Source organism: Eubalaena glacialis, chromosome 1 (genome assembly GCF_028564815.1).
Source record: "Eubalaena glacialis isolate mEubGla1 chromosome 1, mEubGla1.1.hap2.+ XY, whole genome shotgun sequence".
In the NCBI taxonomy this organism is placed as follows: domain Eukaryota; kingdom Metazoa; phylum Chordata; class Mammalia; order Artiodactyla; family Balaenidae; genus Eubalaena; species Eubalaena glacialis.
Genome location: NC_083716.1, coordinates 177,766,456 through 177,792,897, shown reverse-complemented (window position 1 = coordinate 177,792,897; position 26,442 = coordinate 177,766,456). Strand labels below are relative to the sequence as shown.

General features: G+C 35.6%; 1 protein-coding gene across 3 annotated transcripts in view; it reads right to left on the bottom strand.

The window, feature by feature from the left end:
• Positions 1 to 26,442, bottom strand: part of UBR3 (ubiquitin protein ligase E3 component n-recognin 3) — a 229,729-nt gene that overhangs the window by 5,736 nt on the left and 197,551 nt on the right. For all 3 annotated transcript variants that reach the window (XM_061184691.1, XM_061184709.1, XM_061184700.1), the window contains exons 33-36: positions 22,913 to 23,037; positions 16,925 to 17,032; positions 16,675 to 16,800; positions 2,310 to 2,489 (exon numbers count right to left, since the gene is read on the bottom strand). In XM_061184691.1, the coding sequence (XP_061040674.1) occupies positions 2,310 to 2,489; positions 16,675 to 16,800; positions 16,925 to 17,032; positions 22,913 to 23,037 (539 nt within the window). The remainder of the gene's footprint in view (positions 1 to 2,309; positions 2,490 to 16,674; positions 16,801 to 16,924; positions 17,033 to 22,912; positions 23,038 to 26,442) is intronic.

Below are 26,442 nucleotides of genomic sequence, written 5' to 3'. Positions count from 1 at the left end.
AGGTTTGCAACCAAACTGCTTGCAATCAAAGAATCTTAGCTGTTACAAGAAAGGAGAAGCAGTACTTCAGACTATCTTTCAAGGAAAGCTGTTGCACTATTCAGCTCCAATCACTGTTTATATTTATCTAAGTCTCTCTATTCAAATTTAAAGTTGCTGGTTAAAAAGAAATCTGGTTGACAAATGGACAGAGTTGAGGTTAGAGATAGAACAGAGTAAAGGGACAAGTGTAGGGATGCAGGTCAGATAGGGGTGCATTCAAATAACATAAAAATTCTGCATAAGTATAAATAAATAAATATCTACTGTTCTCACTCTAAAACAAATAGTTATCACTCAATTTTACAAAAAGATGAAATATATTTAAATGGTAAATTCTTATTTTCTATCAATATTCATAACAATAATCATTCATCTAAAAAGGTAGGCTTATTCTTATACTATCAAGTGATTTCGTTTTTATCTATTGCTCAACCCATGGCACATATGAAGACAAAATAATTTTAAGTATGGTCATCACTTTTTCTCCTGTCCTGGTTCTACAATAATAACCAACTCTTACTCCAAGACATTCCTCATAGGTTTTCAGACATCAAAATATAACTTCAGATTATAGCTATAATTGTGAGTAAAGCAATTACTAGATAGGAAAATATTTTTATACATAATACACAAGGTTCAATTAACTTCTTCAATTTTCCTTTCCTTTTAAAAAAAGTATAAAATGAGATAATATCTCTTTAAGGATTTCAATAGAAAATGAAAATGAACAAAAGCAGAGACATTTATTATTTATGCTTCCCTTGCCTTTGTTATTCACGTCAATGTTTTAAGAATTAAGTCTAGTGACAACCTCCATCTGAAATACTAATTTTTCTATTGTTCCTTTGACATTAAATTAAAATTCTCGTTTTTCCTGAAATCGGTTCCCCTTTCATCAGTTCTATTTCTCCCAATGACATTAATCCACCATTTAATTGTTTCACAAATATTTATTAGGTGACTAGTCTATATCAGGCACTTTCCAGAACTAGGGATTCAAGAATAAACAAGAAACAATTTTTGACTTGTGGAGCCCCCATTCAGACACATTAAACAAACAAAAGTGATAAACATGGCAACTATTAGAAACAGTGGCAAAAGTACTGTCACACATAATAGAGGGAGATGGACTCTCAGATAAAGCTTTATAGAAGAGGTAACATTTATCTTAGCAAAGCCTTCATGGGTGATTAACAGGAAATCAGTAGGAAGGTTGCTTTAAGTAAAAGTAACAGCAATAAGCAATAGCACAGATGTTTAAAAAATGCATAGCATACTTAAGAAATAGTCTTTCGTGGTTTAAGCAAGGTGGTGGCTGGGAAGTGGTATGAAATGAAGTTAGAAAGGCAAGCAAGATGGTGAATGCCATGAAAAGCCATGAAAAGCTTCCTGTCTTTCTCCACAGCCAATGGGACATCATCGTCAGTGGTTTTTAAGCAGGAGCAGGTTCCTATCAGAACTATGTATACTAGTTACTACTCTTCTGATGACTTGAGTTCAAGATTTTAAAGTCATGTCACCAAGGCCTATATATTTTTCTCAAATGTGTCTCTTGCATTGGTTACATTCTGTCTAATTTCTGCTAGCTATCAAAACAATAATCCAGATTTTCTTCACCACTAAATAATCTCTGGTTTCCCTTTCTCCATAACGTCAATTTTACTTACTAAAAAATCCACTAAAATTACCTCCCTAAAACACTACTTTCATCATATTATTCCATTTCTCAAAAACTGTAATTCTAGATAGAAGAGAGTCTGAGCACCAAACCATGGCACTAAGAGCCACCCACCACTGCCTGCACTCCACCTTTCCAATTCCCTCACCTCCAACACAACACCTTTACCCATCAAGCTGGCAGCATAGAGTCAGCAAATTTTAAAGTTAAAGACATGATCTTTTAGATGTGCAAGTCCAAATCTTTAATTTTTATGTGACAGTCCTCTTTCCAATAAGCTTACAAGTTCCTTGTCTATCTTAAAATTCCTTTGTACCTTCCAAGTCTAGTGCTATGACTATTTAAGGTATTCAATAAAAACCTGATGACCTAAAACAAACTAAAAGTAACACACTATACCTTAGTTTTGTTAACTGAAACATTTCTGCTTCTATACTCATAAATAAATATAAGTAAACCATTTTTTCAAAATAATTAGTTTAATAAATACTGCCAAGACTAGATTACCTGAAATTTTAAATTCTTCATTATTCTCTTACCTATTAGCATGTCACCACTATAGCAAGTGAGTATTACTCTTTTTACATACCTTTCCTTGTTCGGCATGTCTTTCAGTAAATGAATTTATCTCAAAACACCACTGAGATATAATGTCAAATGCTGGAACTGGCCAATCCAGACAGGAGGCACTGATGAATGGATGTTCTGTTTGGTAAAATGTTGGCAGAAGTCCCAGGCAGCTGGAAAGAACTGAAAATTCTTCTTCTTCCTTTTAGATATGAAACAGAAAATTCTCAAGACATTTCATCATGAACATTTCCCATTATAGATATTTTAAGTGTCATTCTCATCAATTACTTCTGGATAGTAAGAAAACTTTCTTAACTGAGTCAACTAAATAAAGTGAGGGGAGTAAGAGGAGCAAAGAAGAGAGAAAAAGGTTCCAAGCTGTTATATCCAATATTCCCATAACATTTCTCTTTGAAATTTAACTTCTAAGTGCCATAGCATCTGCTTCATTTATACATTTACTTTAAAAATAGTGTTTTCACATATTTGATGAATATAGCCTATAGAACCTAGCTACTCTATGAAAGCAAATGTTAATTTGGGGCAAAGGGAAAGTGACTTTTTGTTAAAAAGACATAGACTGTCAGTGTGGATAAAGAAGAACAATAGCGAAAACATGGAATTCACAACAGACAGTGCTAAATCATTTGCCTAGACCCTGAATGAGTGTAAAACAAAGTCAGTTTTAAAAAGAGAGTAGAGGGCTTCCCAGGTGGCGCAGTGGTTGAGAATCTGCCTGCCAATGCAGGGGACACGGGTTCGTGCCCTGGTCTGGGAAGATCCCACGTGCCGCGGAGCAGCTGGGCCCGTGAGCCACAATTACTGAGCCTGCGCGTCTGGAGCCGGTGCTCCGCAACAAGAGAGGCCGCCATAGTGAGAGGCCCGCGCACCGCCATGAAGAGTGGCCCCTGCTCGCCACAGCTGGAGAAAGCCCTCGCACAGAAACGAAGACCCAACACAGCCAAAAATAAATAAATGTAAAACAAATACTTTAAAAAAAAAAAAAAAAAGGATTTTCTTTAAAAAAAGTAAATAAATAAAAAGAGGGTACAGTTTTTAAAAACTTGAGAGCTCTAAGTGCCAGGTACTCTGAAGCTCTAGTCAGTAATAACAAAACCAGTGGAATCAATGATCCAAGGACTCATATCTTGAAAGTTGATTTTTAAAGGAGTTTGTTAGTCTTGTAAACACCAAAATATACCCCCCACCCCTCTTTATTTAACTGAAAATCCATTTAGGAGGCAAGTTAGTCTACTCTCCCCTGTCCGCTGGGTCAATTAATTCCTAACATCCTTCAAATTCCTGTCCTCTACGACTGTGGGAGTAGTCCCTGGGAGTAGGGGCTCTGTCCTCCCGGTGCTTGGCACATAGCAGACATTCAATAAACATGTGTGCAAAACAACTAATTATGTGGATTAAGTACAAAGTTCTGAAATACGCTATAAAGAAGAAATAAAGGGGAACTCCCTGATGGTCCAGAGGTTAGGTCTCTGGCGCTTTCACTGCCGGGACCCAGGTTCAATCCCTGGTCGGGGTACTAAGATCCCACAAGACGTGCAGCACAGCCAAAAAAAAAAAGAAATAAAGATGAAAAAGCAAAATGATACGCAGGCTGAAAAAGATGCTAATTTTTTAAATCACTAGAAATGAGGCCACAAATCCCCCATTTGTATAGATACATTAATAAGGCATGTTAAAAACTAACTTTACTGAGGTATAATTTACATACCATAAAATTCACCCACTTTAAGTGAAGTCTGATGAATTTTGGAAAATGTATACTCATGCAACCACTGCTACAATAAAATTTTAGAACAATTCCATCCCCTGAAAAAGTTCCTTGGTGCTCTTTTGCAATCAATTCCAGCCCCTACTCCTGGCCCCAAACAACCACTTATCTGCTTTCTGCCATTATAATCTGCCACTTATCTGCTTTCTGCCAACTATAATCTGCCATTATAGTTTAGGGATTTTTAAAAATTCCATGTAAATGGAATCATACAGTATGTAGTCTCTTGTACCTGGCCTCTTTCACTTAGCGCAGTATTTTTAGATTCATTCGTGTTATTGCGTGTATCAGCAGTCCATTCCTTTTTATTGCTGAGTAGTATTCCACTGGATGAATACACCACATTTTGTTCATGCATTTGCTTGTTGATGGAATTCTGGGTTGTTGCCAGTTTTTAACTACTACAAATTAGTCTGTTATGAACATTCATATAAAAGTCTTTATGTGGACATAAGTTTTCATTTATTTTGGTAGACACCTATTTATTTTGGGGTTGTACTGTAAGTATGCTTAACTTTTTAAAGAAGCTGTCAAACTTCTTCCAAATTTGACTATACCATTTTGCATTCGCACCAGCAAATGACTGAAGAGTGTCAGGTACTCCAGATCCTCACCAACACTTGTAACATTAATTTGTACTCTAATCAATAATGATGTTGACCACCTTTTCATGTATTGTTGGTCATTCATATACATTCTGATGAGAAGTGTGCCCTATTCAAATTTTTTGCTCACTTTGTGTTTTTTGCTTTTTTATTATTGAGTTATGAGTTCCTGATATATTCCGGATACAATAATTTCTCAATATATATATATATTTTTTTCACACACTGTATTTTATTTTTACAAGAGATAAATAGACTGACACCAAGCATTGTACATGGATGACCACAACAAAAGCAACAATGATTGCAATTACCAAACATGAAACACACTCATACTATGTCATAATATTGACATTCAGTCCAGTAATCCTCCACTGTAACAGCTCCTTTACTTTGCAGTGAAAATTGATTTGTATATTCTTTGCCTCTCAATAATTTCTCAATATATTTTTTGACATATAATTTGTATACCATAAAATTCATCCTTTTAAAATGTACAATTTAGTGAGTTTTAGTATATTCACAAAATTGTGCAACCATCACCCACTATCTAATTCCAGAATATTTCCATCACCCTATTTTCTTAATTTCATTTTCAGACTACTCATTGCTAATGTACAGAAACACAACTGACTTTTTTTGTACATTTATCATATACCCTACAACCTTGCTAAACTCGTTTATTAGCTCTAATAGCTTTTTAGAGATTCCTTACAATTTTCCACAAACAAGATCATCTAATTTGCAAACAGAGATTGTTTTCCATCTTCCTTTCCAATCTGGATGCCTTTTATTTCTTTTTCTTGCCTAACTGCTCTTTCTAGAACCTCCAATATAGTGCTTAAAAGACAGGAAGAGGGCAGACATCCTTGTCTTATTTCTTATCTTTGTGGGCAAGCTTTCTATCTTTCACTTTTAAATATGATATTAGCTATGGGGTTCTCATAGGTGCCCTTTATCAGACTTTCCCTTCTATTCTTTTTTTTAGTGTTTTTTTTTTTTTTTTTTTTACCATGAAAGGGTGTTAGATTTTGTCAAATGGCTACTGAGATGATCATATGCTTTTAAAAAATGTATTCTATTAATATGGTGAATTAAGTTTATTGATTTTTTATTGTTGTTGAGCCAATGTGCATTCCTAGGATAAACCCATTTGGTCATGGTGTATTATCCTTTTTACTGGTAATATTTTATTAAGGCTTTTGCTTCTATGTTCATGAGAGATATGGGTTTGTAGTTTTCTTTTCTCATGATGCCTGGATTGGGTATTGGTAAAACTGGCCTCATAAAATGAGTATGGAGTGTCCCTTCTTCCTCTGTTTACTAAGTTTATATAATATTGATACAATTTCTTCCTTAAATTTTTCATAGAATTCATCATGATGTTATCTTTGTTGTTATAAAGTTGTTGATCTCATTTTTTGGCAGGATAATAATTGTAGAAGTTTAATAACTAAATCAATTTCCTTACTCAATATAGATCTATTCAAAATTTTCTATTTCTTCTTGAGTCAGTTTTAGTAATTTGCATCTTTCAAAGAATTTGTTCATTTTATCTATGTTATCAAATTTGTTTGCAAATGTTATTCATAATATTCTCTTATGGTTCTGTAGGAACGTTTCCTCCTTCATTCCTGATGTTGGTAATTTGTATCTTCTCTCTTTTTTTTTTTTTCCATTATCAATCTAGTGAGGAGTCTGGTTCCCGGTTAAAAACCTATGTGTGTTTCTTCAGGCCTAACTATAGATAATTACAAAGGTTTTACTTTGCAGGCCTCATGGTGAAAACTGTCCTCCCTCCACCAGACTTGGCACACAGTCAGTGCACTGCAGTCTCTGAAGGGATTTGCAATCATGGTCTCAGGCCCCCTGGCCAGTCATGCTCTTTCACACATTTACATTCCCAGGCCTGGCAACTTTATTCCTAGGCCTCTCTATCTGAGGCCTTGGGCAGGGGTTACTTTGACACTTCTGCCAAGGCCACCTTATGAAGGGAAAAAGCTGAAACCTTCAAGAAACTTTTCCCCACTCTGACTCAGCACCCAGGACTTTTCCACTCCTATCCCTACCCCTTCACCCCCCTCTCCACCTCAGAGTTCATGACACTGCAAGAACCTTCTGTTTGAGGCTCCCTTAACAGATTCCCACATCCGTGCTGATCCACCTGATCCTTAACCGGTACACCATTTCATTCTATGAAGGTGATGGAACAGGGAATCAGCATTTTCTCTGATTTTAGCCTCTTGATTATACTATCACAGTAAGTGATTAAAGGTTTAACTCTTTCATTTGCGGCTTCCTGCTTTAATCAGCCACTCCAGTACCTAGCAGCTCAGTTCTCTCTCTCCCAGCTCAGCTGAGCTCCTGACATTTAGGTGTATCCATTTTATTGATCTTTGCAAAGAACCAGATTTTGAACTAATTGATTTTCTCTACTGTTTCTCCTTTACTATTCATTGACTTCTGCTCTGATTTTTGTAATTTCCTTTCTTTTACTTGTTTTGGGTTTAATTTACTCTTATTCTAGTTTCATAAAGTAACAATTTAGATAAATGATTTTAGACCTTTCCTCTGTTTAAATATAAGCATTTGAAGCTATATCTCTCCAAGAACTATTTTAGGGGCATTTCACAATTTTGCTATGCTGTGTTTTCATTTTCACTCAGTTTACGTGTTTTCTGATTTCCATGTGATTTCTGCTTTGATACATAAGTTATTTAGAAGTGTGCTGCTTAATCCTCACACATTTTGGGATTCATATATTTCTTTCTTTTACTGACTTCTAATTTAATTCTGTGTGGTAAGAAAATATGTTTTGTGATTTCAATTCTTTTAAATTTATTGCTACTTGGTTTATGGCTTGGCATATGGTACACTCTGGTGAATGGGCCATGTGCACTTGTAAAAAATATGCATTCCGATATTGTTTGGTGGAGTATTCTATAGATGTCAATCAAGCTGACTGATAGTATGGTTCAGGTCTCATTTATCCCTGTTGATTTTCTATCTACTTGTTATTGATTACTAAGAAAAAACACTGAAGTTTCCAGCTATAATTGCGGATTGTCTATTTCTTCTTTCAATTCTGTCAATTTCTGCTTTATGTAATTTGGGGTTTTGTTGTTTTGTGCATATATATTTACAGCTGTTATATCTTCCTGCTCTATTGAGAGAGGGCATTTATGTTCTAATGTAAGGCACAAAAACAACTTGAGACAATGGGAACTACTAATGGTAGGAAAATAGCAATACTTTTTCATCTTCTTTATGACAGGAAATCCAACAATGGATAAAAATGAACAAAGATCTACATAAATGTATTTTTCCCCCTGGGATTCACAGACTACTTCAGGATTACTTGGCCTCTCATGAAGCAGATGTTGAATCCAAAAGTGGGTCACTAAAATGAAAGAAACCTGAGGAAAAATGTATAAAAGAAGAAAAAAATGAAAGAAAAGTTTCTCATTCCTCCCTATCATTTGACTTGGACAAAATAGATGAGAGTGGCAGATTATTCTACACAAAGAAAAACTCATGAGATACTTTTTTAAAGATCAGATACTAGGGGGCTTCCCTGGTGGCACAGTGGTTGAGAATCTGCCTGCCAATGCAAGGGTCATGGGTTCGAGCCCTGGTCTGGGAAGATCCCACATGCCGCGGAGCAACTAGGCCCGTGAGCCACAATGACTGAGCCTGCGCGTCTGGAGCCTGTGCTCCGCAACAAGAGAGGCCGCGATAATGAGAGGCCCACGCACCGCGATGAAGAGTGGCCCCCACTTGCCACAACTAGAGAAAGCCCTCGCATAGAAATGAAGACCCAACACAGCCATAAATTAATTAATTAATTAATTAAAAAAATAAAAAAGAAAACCCTAATGACGTTTAAAAAAAAAAAAAAAAGATCAGATACTAAATGATTTTCCCAGTCATTTTCATTTCCTAATTATTTTCAAAAGAAGCATTATGTAACAAGTAGGTCATAGTAAAGAAAACCAAATGGCTCTGCATAAGGAAAATGCTCAACCTTAGGAAAAATGTAAATTGAAACAACCTTAAAAAAAAAAAAAATCTACATTGAGATATTTTACCTAGACCAAAAAGAGGCAAAGATTAAATAATATGATAACACACTAAGTAGACACAAGTACAGGGAAACTCACACATCACTGGTGTTAACATAATTGGTACAACTTCAATGAAAGGTACTCTGGCAATAACCATCAAAACTACAGAAGTATGCAAATGCTGAAACAGCAAATCACTTCTAAGGATTTTTGTGTGTGTGTGTGCATAAACTTTTTTTTTTTTTTGGAGTATAATTGCTTTACAAAGCTGTGGTAGTTTCTGCTGTACAATGACGTGAATCAGCTATACGTATACATACATCCCCTCCCTCTTGGACTTCCCTCCCATCGCCCCCCCATCCCACCCATCTAGGTCATCACAGAGCACCGAGCCGAGCTCCCTGTGCTATACAGCAGCTTCCCAATGTGGTACATATATACAATGGACTATTACTCAGCTACTTCTAAGAATTTATCCTACAAATACAATCAAAAACATGCAAAATAACTTGTGCATACTATTATTCATTGCGGTATCATTTGTAAATAGCAACGGACTAGAAATAACCCAAATGTTTATTAATAGGGGACTAATTAAATACATCCTGGTACATCATACATGAAATATTCTGAAACTGTAAGACAAAATGAGGAAGGTCTTCATGTATTGAATATGAAATGATCTCCAAGATACACTCTTAAGGGGAAAAAAATGCAAGCTGAAGAACAATGTATAAAAAGAGGACTAAAAGAAAAAAAAAATACACCCTCCCCACACACACATATTTCTTGTATATGCATAAAATGTCTCTGGAATAATACAGAGGAAACTGATAGCAACTGGGCAGCAATCAAGTGGCTAGTGAAAGGGGTAAAACAGAGATTTTTTTCCATAGAATATCTTCTTGTACCTTTTGCATTTTAAAAAATGTGAATACATTACCTGTTCAAAAAATAAATATTTTTTTTTCTATAAATTATTGCAGTGGTATATTTATACTATTTAAAAACTAGAAGTATAAAAAGATACTGTTTTTAAAAAAGTCTCTCCACCATTCTTTTTTCCCTTCTATCCAAATCTCAAACTCACTAACCGAACTCCTCGGTAAGAACTGACCATAATTCTTAACGTATTTTTCCAGAGTATCATACATACACACACACAAGCAAATATGAGTACCATTATTTTTCCTCTATTTTCATTTAATACAAGCACACCTTGCCTTGGGATACTTAATATATTTTTGAGAATTTTCCATATTAGCACATAGAAAACTTTCTATTCTTTTTTCTTCTGCAGAGTATGCCATTGTATGAATAAACCACAATTTATTTAACCAGTTTTTCATTGATGGACACTTGAGATGTTTTCAATTTTGTCTGCTATTCTTGTATGTCTATTCGACTATCAACAAATCAATCACTATATTATTATACTTTAAGAAATGTCTATAGAGTATTCATATTGAGATCAAACAGAGTATAATATGCAATAAGACAGTGGCTTTTACAGACTTAAAACTAGAAGAAAATAACATGTACTCCTCAAAAACTGATTTGTGTACTAAGCAGCAGCATAGGTCAGATGTTAATAGTACAGATTTGGCATCCGGACTAAATGTGTTTGAATTCTGGCAGCTTTACTTACTAGCTGTGAATCTTGAGCAAGTTATTCATCTCTCTGTGCCTGTTTTCTTGTCTGTAAAGTGAAGATTATAACAGCTACCTCATAATTTTGTGAAGCTTAAATGAATTTAAATGCAAAGCACTTAAAACAATGCTTAGCATGTAGTCAGTGTACAATAAATGCTAGCTATCATTATTATTCGAAGAGAAACTACTTTTGACAGATAGAAGAAAGACAAAAGAATTAAAGGAGATATATTAGAGCAGTGGTTTTTCAACTTTGGAGGGTGGGTGGATAATCCACCTATAATAATCTGATAACTATTTTCTTCCAAGAAAAATACACATACACAAACAGTTTACAAACAATGCTATGGAATTCAAAAACTACCTCCAGTCCCTCTGTTAATAATTCCAGAATTAGAGTATAAATAAGAGAAGATGCAATTAAGTTGGAGCAAAGATAAAGAGAACCACATGCGTTACTATAATCAGCCCTAATATGGTACTAGAAATAGTGTTAGACTAAGATATTTAACTAAATAAGGAAAGTCTAATAGATTTGTGTGGAGAGCAGGCTTCTGTGTCAGAACATGTACCAGGTACCATTCTTGATGATGTCCCATGGATAACAAAATGTTTGTTTAAAAAGTGTATTATTGGGCTTCCCTGGTGGCGCAGTGGTTGAGAATCTGCCTGCCAATGCAGGGGACACGGGTTCGAGCCCTGGTCTGGGAAGATCCCACATGCCGCGGAGCAACTAGGCCCGTGAGCCACAACTACTGAGCGTGCGCGTCTGGAGCCTGTGCTCCGCAATGGGAGAAGCCACGATAGTGAGAGGCCCGCGCACCGCGATGAAGAGTGGCCCCCACTTGCCACAACTAGAGAAAGCCCTCGCACAGAAACGAAGACCCAACACAGCCAAAAATAAAATTAATTAATTAATTAATTAAAATACTTTTAAAAATAAATAAATAAATAAATAAGAAATAACCAGGCCTCCTGGAGGCCAGGGATTCTGTCTGATAACTCAGCAGTTACACACACAAAAAAAAAAAAAAGTGTATTATTAAACTCAAGAGCGTCCTGGCTATTAGAAATAATCACTGAATTCATTAGCAAGGTGGCTAAATATAGAAGATTAATGTTCAAAAATTCCAACTGGATTTCTCCATTTTAGCAACATATTGGAAAATGTAATTTTAAATGATTCCATTGACAATAAAACAAACAAACAGACATACACAGGAAACTTTAAAAGCATTCTCTTTGGGGTAGGGCACAAAAAAGGATACTGCCTATTACTTTCACTGCTCAAAATAGTACTGGACATGCATTAAGACAACAATAGAGAAATAAAGATTTGAAAGGAAGGGATAATACTGTCATTATTTTCAGATGATATGATACACAAAATACCTAAAAGAATCAACAGGCAAACTACTAGAATTAATAGAGAGTTCAGCAAGTGCCCAGTCACAAGAACATACAAAAATCAATAGTATTATTTTATACCAGCAAGGAGTAATCAGAGAATGTTACAGACAACAAGATATCATTTAAATAGAAACTAAAACCATAAAGCCTCTAGATTAGCTTTATAAAAAATACCAGACTTTAAGATGACAATTTTAAAATTCTATGAAAGTATTAAAAGAAGACTTGAATAAATGGACATAAAAACTATGTTCAATGCCTTAAAACGATAATTCAAAGAGATTCTCATCTAACAGCTTGTAGGAGTTTGGAAAGATATTTACGAATTGATAAAACATTTATATATAAGAATAAAGGTGCATATATAGCTAACCAGAAAAAAATTTTAGAAAAAAGAATTTGGCAAAAAGATATTAGAAGGAAAAAAAAAAGTGAAACTCACCCTGCCAGATATAATGTCTATAATAAAACCATTGTTAAGAGTGTGGAGCTTCCCTGGTGGCGCAGTGGGGGCTTCCCTGGTGGTGCAGTAGTTAAGAATCCACCTGCCAATGCAGGGGACACGGGTTTGAGCCCTGGTCCAGGAAGATCCCACATGCCACGGAGCACCTAAGCCCATGTGCCAAGACTACTGAGCCTGCGCTCTAGAGCCCATGAGCCACAACTACTGAGCCCACGCGCCACAACTACTGAAGCCCGCACGCCTATAGCCAGTGCTCCGCAACAAGAGAAGGCACCGCAATGAGAAGCCCGCGCACCGCAACGAAGAGTAGCCCCTGCTCGCCGCAACTAGAGAAAGCCAGTGCGCAGCAACGAAGACCCAATGCAGCCAAAAATAAATAAATGTTTATTTAAAAAAAAAAAAAGTGTGCTACTAGTATAGGAACAAATAGGTCAGTAGTATACAACAAAGAATCCAGAAATATAGAAACATGTTAGCATAAGAAACTAGTATGAAAAAGTCAGGTTATTTTATAAATAGATTATTTTGTAAATAGTCTTAGGAAAACTGCCTCATCAAATGGAGAAAAAATTAGATCTTTACTTCATACCTTACTACAAAATAAACTTCAAATTAAATGAAAAATATAAATGTAAAGACAAAACTATAAAAATAAGAGAAGAAAATATAAAATAACTTTATAATCTCAGACTGGAGAAGGATTTTAAAAATAAGATTCCAAAAGCATAAGTCATAAATAAAAAAGTGATAGGTCTGACGACATTAAAATTAAAGATTTCCATTCCACAAAGGGCAATACAAAGTCTGTTAAAAGATATCTGCAAAACTGACAAAGCAATAGCAAGACAGTGACAGAAAACCCAATTTTTTTAAATGCTCAAAGAATAGGAATAGGAAATATACAGAGGAAAATTTAAATGTCTAAAAAGTACACGGACTGATGATCAACTGCATTTATATTAGAGAAGTGCAAAGTAAATTAACCATAAGCATATACTTTACCCACAGCTGACTGGCAAATATTAGAACACTGGATAATAAGTGCTAGCAAGTATAGGGCAGAAAACAAGAACCCTCACGCGATGCAAATGGGAATGTGAACCTTGAGCAGCCATGTTAGAAGGCAAGGAGGCAGAATGTATCCCATACATACATAGGCAATCCCATAGCTAGCTAGGTATAGAATCCAGAGAAAGTTTAAAAGTATACAAAACATTAGGTTCATTGCAGCAGTTTATTTTTTTTCATGGTAGCAAAGATTTGAAGGCAGTCTAGATGTTCACCAATGAGGAGTAAGTAAAATGTGGAATACACATATATTGGAATACCACTATGAAGAAATAAGAAAGAATTATCTCGAGCTACATGATTAGGTCTAAATGATATAATATTTAGCACGAAAAAAGTAAGAAAGATACAAGATTTATAGCACAATACCAGTTATACAAATTAAACAAACACAAAATAACACTATATGCAGTTTATATTGACATACACATTACTTCTGAGAAGTAAGGGATAAGATATCATGTGGGGAACAAAGGGAGAATAATATTAGAGGCACTATACTTAGTACGCCAAAGCTGAGGAGTGTGATCAACTGTATTGCGTACATATGCACCTCCATCTTTCCTCTCAAAATTGAAGAGATTATTTCAGTTAAAGAAGTGAACAAGGGGAACAATATAAATACTATCAGATGAATGTGGTAAATTCTACCTCTAACTGACTTACTAGCTTAGATGTGTCTTCATCCTTCAGTTTCCTCACTGTAAAGTGAAAACCTAGTTTATAAGCTAGTTAAGAAACAGCCAGCCATTATAAACTGCTTTGTAAATATCTTTGAACAAATAAATGTTTAGTCCTTTCTCCCGCAAATGAAACAAAGGGCTATGAATGAACGATTCCTGAGTTAACGTCAAGAAATAAAGAAGAAAACATTAAGGGAAAACTGCTGAGTGAATAGATTTGCAATTAGAATCAAAGGGAGCAAAGGAATAAACTTTAATAAAACATTTTTTGGATAAAAGTATGAGCTATGAATGGGTGAAACAAAATACTCCAAATGAAAGAAAGTGACATAAAGAAAAAAATGTCAAATCCACAAAAGTTAAAAGTAGGCATAATATTATACCCATCTATATCATACTACCATGATTAATAGAAACAAAAAAGCCAAAGTGAATAAAGTAGAAGAGCAAACAAATATCTAACTGTATATTTATATTTCTATATTATATATTCATATATTTCTATAATTACATACATTTTTATGTATTACATATATACTTAAAAGCAAAAAAAGATTACACAGATGACAGAACTCTAAACAGAAAGAGCAAATTTCTATCTAAAGTTGTAATCTTACTTTTCTCACTTCAGGTGAATATATCCACTTAACTCAAATAATCCAACCAACCCCTCAAATTGAATATATGCAAAATACTTTCATCTCGGCCCACACAAAACTGCTCCATATTCCTCCTCCATCAACTGTACCATAACAGTTCAAATCTCCCAGGCTCAAAACCCAAGTACAGTATGCTTCTTTCTTCTCCCTTGACTCCTACATGTTCAACTAGCTGTCAAATGCTTACTATTTCATCTCCGAAATCTTTAATTGCTCCCTATCCTCTTCTATTTCTAATATTTCCTTTCCCAACTGGCTTTTCTGTTCCTAGTCCCTCCAATCCTCACAGCTCACAAAATGTCTCATATTAGAATGAGGTTTCATGCTGAAATAAAATTTGAATCATGTCACATTTTTGTCCAAAAATCTTTCAGTGGTCCAAATTCCTTTCATGTGAAATTCAAGATCCACCACAATTTCCCCTTAACCTGTCTTTCTGACACTATGTCACACCATTCCTTTTCATGCCTCCTAATAGATAAATTTCTTCCTTGGTCTAAATATATTCCCAGTGCTCTACTATAGGCATCACTGTACACCCAAGCCCCAGACTAATTTTCAATGCTCAATACTAGAGCTTCTGCTTCCAGGTACTTCTCAGTTTATGGGAGAAAACTACCCTCCAATAAAAACAAATGACAGGGGCTTCCCTGGTGGCGCAGTGGTTGAGAATCTGCCTGCTAATGCAGGGGACACGGGTCCGAGCCCTGGTCTGGGAAGATCCCACATGCCGCGGAGCAACTAGGCCCGTGAGCCACAACTACTGAGCCTGCGCGTCTGGAGCCTGTGCTCCGCAACAAGAGAGGCCGCGATAATGAGAGGCCCGCGCACCGCGATGAAGAGTGGCCCCCGCTTGCCACAACTGGAGAAAGCCCTCACACAGAAACGAAGACCCAACACAGCCAAAAATAATTAAATAAATTAATTAAAAAAAAAAAAAAAAACAAATGACAAAATAAACCAAGAATACAAGAACACAAAGAACCACAGCCTTTGGCTTTTAGATGTGAAGAAAGCAAAGCTGATGAAGGAAGTAGTAGATTTTGTTTGGTTAACCTTCTCTATGCTTGAGGATGTTCACATGCCAGAAGGAAACATGCTTTTAAGTTCAAATTTAAAAATAAATAACTATGAAAGAAAATATCTAATGGATGAATATTTTTAATTTGTTCAATATCTTAGAATTCTAAATAGAATGTTTTGGGGACAAATGTGCAGAGTTTATCTTGAATCACTTGATAAAAACCAAGGAATCCAAACTATTTAATGCAATGGTCAATTATTTAAGAGAGAAGGAACAATCAACAGCTTAATTCTGATATACCACAGGCAGGCTTCAAAGACCATAAATATGATAAGTGACTTAATTCTCACATCAAATTCCCTGGAAATGAATGGCAGATAATGTCAGGGACATAATCCTATAAACACAGTTTGGTTTACTTACCTTCTGGTTTCCTACTCTGTCACTTTCTTGCCTACTCACACTGACCCACAGTTTTACAAAATAGATTAAACCAGTGATAATTCATTCATCCAAGTTTAAATTGGCTACAAATTGAATATTTTGCAATTCTAAAATTACATAAATTCCATCAGATATTCAAACAACCAGCTTGCTGGCCAACATAACATGACACCCTTTAAAAAGGATATTAAAAGCCAATGACGATTAGTGATAAATATATTAATATGAATACTATCTTCTGTTCAAGTACTGGGCATTTATTACCACAGATCTAATCCAAAACTCCTCTAATGTCAAATATTAGTAATATTACTATAAAAATGGGTAGATGCTAATAAATACAAAAGTAACAATAATAGTAAATATTCTAAATATTTATTCCTTTGAGTTAGACTAACATATACTTGTATGACAGTTCTGGATATATAATAGATATAAGTATTATATGTCAGTATATTTTTTAAAATTAGATAATTGTTTGAAAAAAAAAAAAGGCTCCCTACTCTCTACCACAAATTATACCTGGCAGCTAGGTAAATCTTCCCCAAAAAGGTGGTGCTGAAGAAGGCTGGTGATTCTGAGGAAAGGTAAGCAGAAGTCCTGTAAGTACTTTTCTGTGGATTCAGGAGACCAAGCAACAGGGCTAATCTAAAGTTAAAAAAGAAAATCAGAACAATTCGTTCTATAATAGACATAACAAACAGTAATATTCATAATGGCAAGAAAATCTAAATTTTTAAATAACCACTACATCTGGTCATAGAGAACATACCGTTGCACACTCCTGCGTTCCTTCTTCATGGTATAACTTTCCTTTAGATAGTTCCCTTATCACAAAGCTCAATAACACTTCATAAGACTTCTCTGCATCACATGTATTCTGGAAAAAATTAAAAATTAATTCCATTAGTCACTGAAAATTACAAAACCATTTACATTGGAAAGAATACCTTTTAATGAGTAGAGTATAATCATGATTACATTACTTTTCAAGCATGTAAACTTCACTTTCTCAAAATCTGTGTACAACAGTACACCTCTGGATTCACAATGAATTTGGATAGGTGATTAAAGCTATTCCAATACTTCTTTAAAAGACAGCATATAAGTTACATAATATATGTGTAAATGAACATATCTATATCCTATCTTTTGTCCCAGTAATTCTCACTCCTGGAAATTCTTCCTAAGGAAATAATCTAAAGAGAAAAGAAGAACTTTATGACCAACAGAAGTGAAGCAGTTATTGGACTTCTCTGGTTAAGAATCCACCTGCCAATGCAGGGGACATGGGTTCAAGCCCTGGTCTGGGAAGATCCCACATGCCATGGAGCAACTAAGCCCGTGCACCACAACTACTGAGCCTGCGCTCTAGAGCCCACAAGCCACAACTACTGAAGCCCATGAGCCTAGAGGCCGTGCTCTGCAACAAGAGAAGCCACTGCGATGAGAAGCCCGCTCACTGCAACAAAGAGTAGCCCCCGCTCACCGCAACTAGAGAGAGCCTACGCACAGCAACGAAGACCCAACGCAGCCAAAAATAAATAAATGAATAAATAAATAGATTTATTTTTTTTAAAAAGGTGAAGCAGTTACCTAAATTATGCAATATCAGAATATTTTATAGGCAGTAAATATGACAAATTTGAGCTACAGAAAAAAAAGTTTATAGAGTGGTGTGCAAAAAATAGAAGTATATATACACTCGTTACAATGATAAAATCATACATGCATGAAATATAACATGGACCCCAAATTTTTTTTTTACAGTTTTACTCAAATTCCTTGAATAGAATTTGTTAAAACAACTTAATGTAAAAATAAATAGGACCATATGTTTATTACAGAATTACAGATAACATTAAATAACAATCTACAAATTAATTAAGCTTAATGACTATACTTTTTATAAGAAAGAAAAAAATGGCTATTTATAAATTTAAATTTATTTCAGTAAGGTTTTTGCACATAAAGAAATGCACTTTTTATATTCACTATTAAAAGTTGTTGCAAATTACAGTAAAGTATAAACAATCTTAACGTAATGTTTGTTGTGATGTTTATTCATTAACTATATTTTTAATTTTTAAATTTTTTAGTACTTTATTTATTTATTTATTTAGTTAGTTAGTTAGTTAGTTATGGCTGCATTGGGTCCTCGTTGCCGCGCGCAGGTTTTCTCTAGTTGCGGCGAGTGGGGGCTACTCTTCGTTGCGGTGCGCGGGCTTCTCATCACGGTGGCTTCTCTTGTTGCGGAGCATGGGCTCTAGGTGCGCGGGCTTCAGTAGTTGTGGCTCGCGGGCTCCGTAGTTGTGGCTTGCGGGCTCTAGAGCACAGGCTCAGTAGTTGTGGTGCACGGGCTTAGTTGCTCTGCGGCATGTGGGATCTTCCCAGACCAGGGCTCAAACCCGTGTCCCCTGCACTGGCAGGAGGATTCTTAACCACTGCATCACCAGGGAAGTCCCTAACTGTATTTTTTAAATAGTAAAATATAAGCACTGAGTAAACACTATGGGATATAAGTTTATCCTGAATTTTTAAGGCACTAATAGTCAGGACCACAGAATTTGTTGTTTGATGATACTTTCTTTCTCACATGTTATTGTGCTCTCTTCAACTAGACTGTAAATTCCAAAATGTCAGGAACTATGCTTTATATCTTCTAAGTCTCTCTTTGCATAGCAAAACTCAGCAATAATACCTGGTGGTTAATTGATGGAATTTATTTTGGTAATGGAGTTTTTGACCTTGGAACTTGCCTGGATGTCTCTCTTTTAATAATCAATTCTTTGCATTATCTTTAAATTACTCCTCTGCTTTCTGCCATATCATGCAGCCATGTAGTGTTATCATGTCCTGATAAACTATAAAAAGTCCCTGACTCAGCAACTGCTATCCTTATATCATGTGACCCACCCCACCCCTGCCTAATTAATCAACAGGATGATCACTTGCCAAATATGATGACTTGCAGGTTACATATAATTTACAAGAATCAATATCCCACTGAATATCGAAACAGCAACATGTTATGTTTTTAGAATTGATTTAATCAGAGTAGTTCTTGAATAGGCAATTCAAAAGAAAATATTACCACAATTTTGCTGCTTATTAATCAACGTGACATATTTAAAGTTGTGAAAATATACAAGACAGCCTAAAAGCCTAATTCAATATACTCTTTTGAGTAAAAGATTTATAGAGCATAACAACAGAAAAGTATTGCAAGTATAATACTTTCCAAATTATGGGGAAAATATCCTCCAATAAGAAACAAATGATACTCAGATCACCCAAGCAAGTTATTGAGCAATAATTATTTTTTAAATTATTGTTATCAGATACATTTTAAGTATTTTTTTTTACTTAAAGGAGGTACTATATCAGATCAGAAAGTCAAATATAATGTAGTAGTCACTGTTTTGTATTGAGAACTCTTCCCACTAGAAGAGTATTAGATAAGAAAATAATTTTATTTCATATATAAGAAGTCTTAGGAAACCATATTTTATATAAGCAATATTTAAATAAAGCAAAGAGTAGGCTCCTTGGTAAAGCTAAGAAGATAAGCTTTAAGAAGTAAAGCTTTTCTTTTTTTTTTTAAATAAATAAAGCCTAAGAAGAGGATTTCTGAGACCATGGATGAACGACCCATGATCATGATCAGAAGAATCCTGTGGGAGAAGTGGCAGAAGTATGTGAGTTAAATAAAGAAAAGAATTAAGAGTTGAGAGATGCAACAGACGCTGTGTTGGGTAGATGCTTTGTCTAAATTATAGTGCTTCTAGGGACTTCTCTGGTGGCACAGTGGTTAAGAATCCACCTGCCAATGCAGGGGACACGGGTTCGAGCCCTGGTCCGGGAAGATCCCACATGCCGCGGAGCAGCTAAGCCCATGTGCCACAACTACTGAGCCTGCGCTCTAGAGCCCGCAAGCCATAACTACTGAGCCCGTGTGCCACAACTACTGAAGCCCGCGCGCCACAACTACTGAAGCCCACGCACCTAGAGCCCGTGCTCCGCAGCAAGAGAAGCCACCGCAATGAGAAGCCCGCACACTGCAATGAAGAGTAGTCCCCACTCACCGCAACTAGACAAAGCCCGCGTGCAGCAACGAGGACCCAACACAGCCAAAAATAAATAAATAAATAAATTTATTTATTTTAAAAAAGAAAAAATTATAGTGCTTCTTAAACTTTTTGGGGTGACAGGCCCTTTGAGTATATGCTGGATGCTATGGTCCTACTCCCCAAAACAAAACAAAGGGAAAGGACCCCAGATTAAGAAATCCTGGTATAAAAACTCTTAACAGAAATTCCACTAACCGAAAGATCACAGTTCATACTAACTATAATGATGATTTTTCCAAACAACTAAACCTCATTATCAAATTAACTCTAAAATTCCTTTGAAAAATACACAGTACCTATGTATTTTATTTTACCAGATTAGATCTGTTTTCATTGGAATTATCATACCTGAGGATAAGGAATTATAAGGATGAAATGAATGAGACTCAATGAAGAAAGAAAAAAAGGAAGGGAGTGAGAGGAGGGAAGAACTAAAGGAAGGAAGAACTAAAGGAAGAAGGAAATTTTTTAAAGGAGGAATGAATGATACAGAATAATTACAGAAATCACAGTGATATTTCATTGTACATAAATATTATTTTTGCTATTATTTATAATCCTATATACCTAAATGTTTAGATTTATGGTAGAAAAAGCTAATAATGTGGCAAACCAACCTACAGAATATCATAATTTTTTGTTTTCATTCACTGAAGCAATTTATATGGCTATAAATTTCTACTTTATGTTCTGATAAGAATCTGCCTTATATTAAATGTTTTATTAAGTATTTTAAAAAATAGCTAACAATGATCAAATTGAGAAAGAAAATTGACAGAAGTTACCTAAATTACTTCATGTTCCTTCCATCATAGATTTACAATTGTCTAATTTTCTGTCAGTAGGTCTCATTTTAGTGAACAGTCAGATGAATAGATTTAGACCCAAACTATATCAGAAAATGTTTTAAATGTGTACTTTTTCATGGTTAGACAACTTACTAGAGAAACATTTAAACAATGACACAGCATAGAAACCTGTTATACCTGATTTGAATACAAACAATCCCAATATCAGATTAGAGTGCACTCAGAGAGACTGAAAGAATATTTAGAAAAAAGAAAGATAATTGCAGAAGGCAAAATTATCCAAAAAACAACTAGAAACAAGGAGGAAAAAATCACTGAAGGAAAAGACAGAAACTCATTTTGTTATTTCGAGTAACAGAATTTTAGAAATAGAGGGGCCCTTATAAATCATATGTTCTTAATTTCTCATTTACCTATGACAAGGCTGAGGTTCAGAGAGTTTTTATGTCTTGAACAAAAAAGTAATATCTTTATTTAGTGGCAGGAGCTTGGCCTACTACTCAGGTTCAATGGCCAACAACCAGTATCCCTAAATTAAGATACAACAAACTTCATAATGATACTACATTAAATTTCTGTACACATAATCATGATTTGGGACTAAACTAGTGATAAAAGTGAAGGTTATATTGAATACATTTCATGTATCAGTATCTACAATTGGTTTTCTCTCCTTTAATACAAGTAGATGTGATTTTAACAGAAACTTTTCAATGAGGTTTAAAACTTCTTTAAGAGTCTATAAACCAAAGAAAAGGTTCAATTTACACTATACTTATTATTTTTTCCTACCAACTTCCCCAAATAAACAGGGAAGTAATCTTCTTATTTCACCTATCTCTACGCCAAACTACTCACTCAGTTCTTTGGTTCCATAGTATCCCATTTGTTTTCAAGCCACTGAAAATACTTACATTTAACTAAACTTGCACAATTTTTCTAAATTGTTCATATAATTTTAACTGAAAGAGAATGCCTTTAAATTTACTAAGAACTTATATATCTATATATTTTTAAACATGGGGAAAAAGTAGTTTTTAAAGAGGTATAACTAAGAAAAGGCCAGGATTTTTAAATCTAGAAGTGGTGAGTCAAAAGCGATCTTTGGATTGTGACTGGGGATGAGGCAAGGAGAAGAAAAGATGACAGATAAGTAAAACAGGCAAGTCTACATACATTTTATTACTTGCTAACTGTGTTGATACAATTTTTATAACTTCTCTAAGTTTAAGGCTTGCAGCAAAAACAAAACTGTCCAGATACAAAGGGGAAAAGGCCAACGTTTAGAGATACAGAAGACCTCATTGTGCAAGGAAAACATTTTTAACGTTTATAGCCTGAAGGTGCTCCATTTCCAATTAAAATACTGTTAATAACTCATTTTGTGGACTTCCCTGGTGGTGCAGTGGCTACGAATCCGCCTGCCAATGCAGGGGACACAGGTTCGAGCCCTGGTCCAGGAATATCCCACATGCCTCGGAGCAACTAAGCCCGTGCGCCATAACTACTGAGCCTGAGCTCTAGAGCCTGAGAGCCACAACTACTGAGCCCGAGTGCCACAACTACTGAAGCCTGTGCACCTAGAGCCTGTGTTCCACAACAAGAGAAGCCACTGCAGTGAGAAGCTCACACACCGCAACAAAGAGTAGCCCCCGCTCGCTGCAACGAAGACCCAATGCGGCCAAAAATAAATAAATCTATTTTAAAAATTATTAAAAATAACTCGTTTTGCCTTTCAAACATCTAATCTCATTCATTCATATCACCAACTTAAATAAATTCACCTAACTACTAAATAACAAATTCAGACAAGACACTAACCTTTTTGAGAGCTCCCGTGTGTTTCCAGGCTGACCTATCTTCCTCACTGCATTTAACTGAAAGTGCCACAAGACCTTGCGTGTACAATAGGGTAAAAAGCACCTTCACAATGCAGGTGAAATGGTCTACAAGAGAAAGAGAAGATCATTATTTCTTTGGAATCTAGACATTTTGTACTCAAGATAATTTCACAAATACATGACTTTCCTTGCATGTGTAACTGGTTTTTGTTCAATACTTAAGTAATAAAATAACAATGTGATATTATATTTGCTACCCAACAGATCTGAAATTATGAAATCAAATTTCCTTTATTCATCTACACAATATGCCAATAAGAGGCTTTTAGCAGAATGAGAAGTGTGCTCTGTTTCAACCTCAGAATAACTGTGTACCCTTGGCAAATCCCCTTACCGGGCATCATGTGCTTAATAACAATGTCTGGGAGTCTGAGTGTTTAAAACCAACACTTTATCTGCTTCTAATTTGATATATATCTTATAAAAAATAATACAATACAATATAGAACTTCTAAAGTAAAAAAAAAAAAATCCCAATATTTTAAGTACTCTAATTGAATTTTAAAACTCAATGAAAATTGTAACAGTGCAAAAACAGTAGTAACAATATGTAAAATGCCTTGCACATATTAGGTACTTAATAAATGGTAGCTTAGTCATCATAATTAATGTTTATATACAGCTAATAACTTAGAAAATTTCTTCAAATGTCTCCTTTCAATCCTCATTAACAGTCTCAGTTGGACAATTGAGCTTCAAAAGATGTGCCTGTGACAACAAAGCTAATAAGCACCCACGTCTGAACTTGAATCCATACAGATCATTCAGTTATCCCTTCTATTATATTATGCTACTCCCCTAGTAAATAGTTACCACCACTTAATCAGTTGCTAAATTCAGAAACTTGTAGACATCCTTGATACTTTCCTGTCTCTTTCTCCCCACATTAAAACAATCACCAAATCCTGTCAATTCTTTTTAAATATCGTTCAAGTCAGTTCCAACATCCCAGACCATGCTTCCATCGTTTCTTGCCTAGACCTATAAATTCCAGCCTAAATAGTTGTGTTGGGGGTTCCCAAGACCACCTCCGGATTTGATAATTCACTAGGAAGACTCACAAACTCAGCATATAGTCCTATGATTTATTACAGCAAAAAAAAAAAAATATATATATATATAAAGTAAAATAGCAAAAGGAAAAGGCATATTGGGTTAAGTCCAGAGGAAACTTTCAAGAGTCCTCTCCCTGCAGAGTCACACAGGATGTGCTTAATTCCCCCAGCAATGTGTTGTGACAGTACATGTGAAATATATACCAGGGAAGCTCGTTAAGAAACTCTGCCCAAGATTTTTACTGGGAGCAGGTCACATAGGTACCCACTGCCTAGCACATACCAAAGTTCTAGATTCCCAGGAAGAAAGCAGGTATGTTCAGCATAAACCACATTGTTTGTACAGTTTAGGCACAGAGAGCCATTCTTATCAGTGGGATGGTGGAAACTCCCAAAATCAAAGTTCCCAGATACCAGTCAAGGGCCAACCTTGGAAGCAGGCCTTTCAAAGGATAGCACTCAGGCCTTCTTTATTAACTCTTTTCTGCACAGTGGTTTATCAGCATTACCTGCCCCCTGCAATCTTTTTTGTCGGTTTATTACAGCAAGACTGATCTTTTGAAAAGAAGTATCTGGCATCCTTCTACTGGGTCTCTGTTCAAGTGGAATTACTCCCTCCTTGTAACCTGGCTAACTCTTAAATTAGTCAGATGACACCTTAAAAATCATGCCCTAAGGAAAATCTTGCCTAATTTTAAATTTGTGTGTGTTTCTGTGTGTGTGTGTATGTGTGTGGTGTGCCTGTGCACACATGCATACACACACACATGCTTTCTCTTACCAATGTTTATGGGTTGGGGTGGGAACTTGATATAAGCTGAGCCAGTCAGAGTACCTATCTGGGATTTCTCTAACTGGAGGCAAAGGGAAGGTATAAAGATGTGAGTCTGGAAATATCAGAGGTCATGCTCCTAGTCTATGGCAGAGACTGTCTAAGGCAAGGCTGAATGAAGCAGATCCACAGAGAGAGGGATAGACCCAAGATGGCAAGAACCCTGCCAGCATCTGAAGCCATGGTTCTGGTCATCCCTAAGACTACCAATTCCTACAGTTTGGTTATGTGAGTCCATCAGTGCTCTTTCTTTGTGCTTATAAGCTAGTTCTAAATGGATTTCTAAATATCTTAACACCTAACGCATGCCAGGTTATAGACAATAAGGACTTGGAGTCTGGATAGTGAGAGAGACAGATGACTAAATGTATGTACAGGGTGTGATGGGAGCAAACAGGAGGAGGAACTAATACAGACTAAGGGCAGGGAATAGAAAAAAATTTAAGCCTCCTGCCCCAACGAGGAGAGTTAGTCTTGAATGATGAAGAGAAATAAGCCATAATAAGGAAGGCAAAGATGGAATGAGGCAAGGAAAGGGGGATTCCAGACAGAGGAAGCTGTTTGTACAAGGGTCACAAAAAGAGCCCAAGACTTACAAGAAATGTAAATTGTCCAGTGTATCTAGACTATAAGTAGCGATCTACGAGAGATGAAGCTAGAAAAGTAATCTTTATGCCGAAGACCAAAGGTTGCAAACTGAAGGCTACCTATCTGAATGCAGCCTGGAGAGATGTTTGGTTTGTCTTTACCCTGTTTTGTCTTTAGTTACTGACATTTAAAAATCGGATACTTCTTGTAAAAGTCCAGATTTCCACTTACTCTTGAAAAACAGGAAGATCTGACAATACTGGGTCCACATTCTTACATGACGACAGCTATCTGGAGCTGAATAGTAAGTGTCCTCTTCGGCCAAGCATGCATTCTCTAACTTGTCACAGTCCCCAACTCCCATTTATATCAAACCAAAGACATTATTGTTAAGAATGAATTTAGGCTATGAAGCCAAATTGTCTAGATTTAAATTGACTCTTCTGATCTTAGGCAAGTTAGTTAAACACTCTGCTTCTATTTTTTCATCTGTTAAATGAGGATAATATCACCTGCTTTAAAGGGATTAAGTTAAATGCTTAAAATAGTGATTGGCAATGGCAATCAGTAAATATCTGTTGTTATTAATATTACTATTTAAGTTACTTATTTGATATCTATAAGCATTTGATTTATAGACTCTAGACTGGGCAATGAGAAGTAATTTTAAGCAGGATAGGGATAATATTAGATTTGAATTTTAAAATATTCACTGCTGCTTCTTAGGAGAAAGGGACTAAAACAAAACTAGAGGCAAGAACACCTATTAGCAGATAGCAAAAGTACTCTAGCATATGTCAAATTAGATGGCCTGATGGAAAGAATGGGTCAAATTAGAGAAGTATTTAGATGACAGAAATTACAGCATTTGGTAGAGCTTTGGAGGTAGAAAATAATGGTAGACTCTCATTCTACAAAGAGTAACTAGTAGTAGTATTGACTAAAATGGAAGACAGAGGAAGAGAGCAAGTTTGG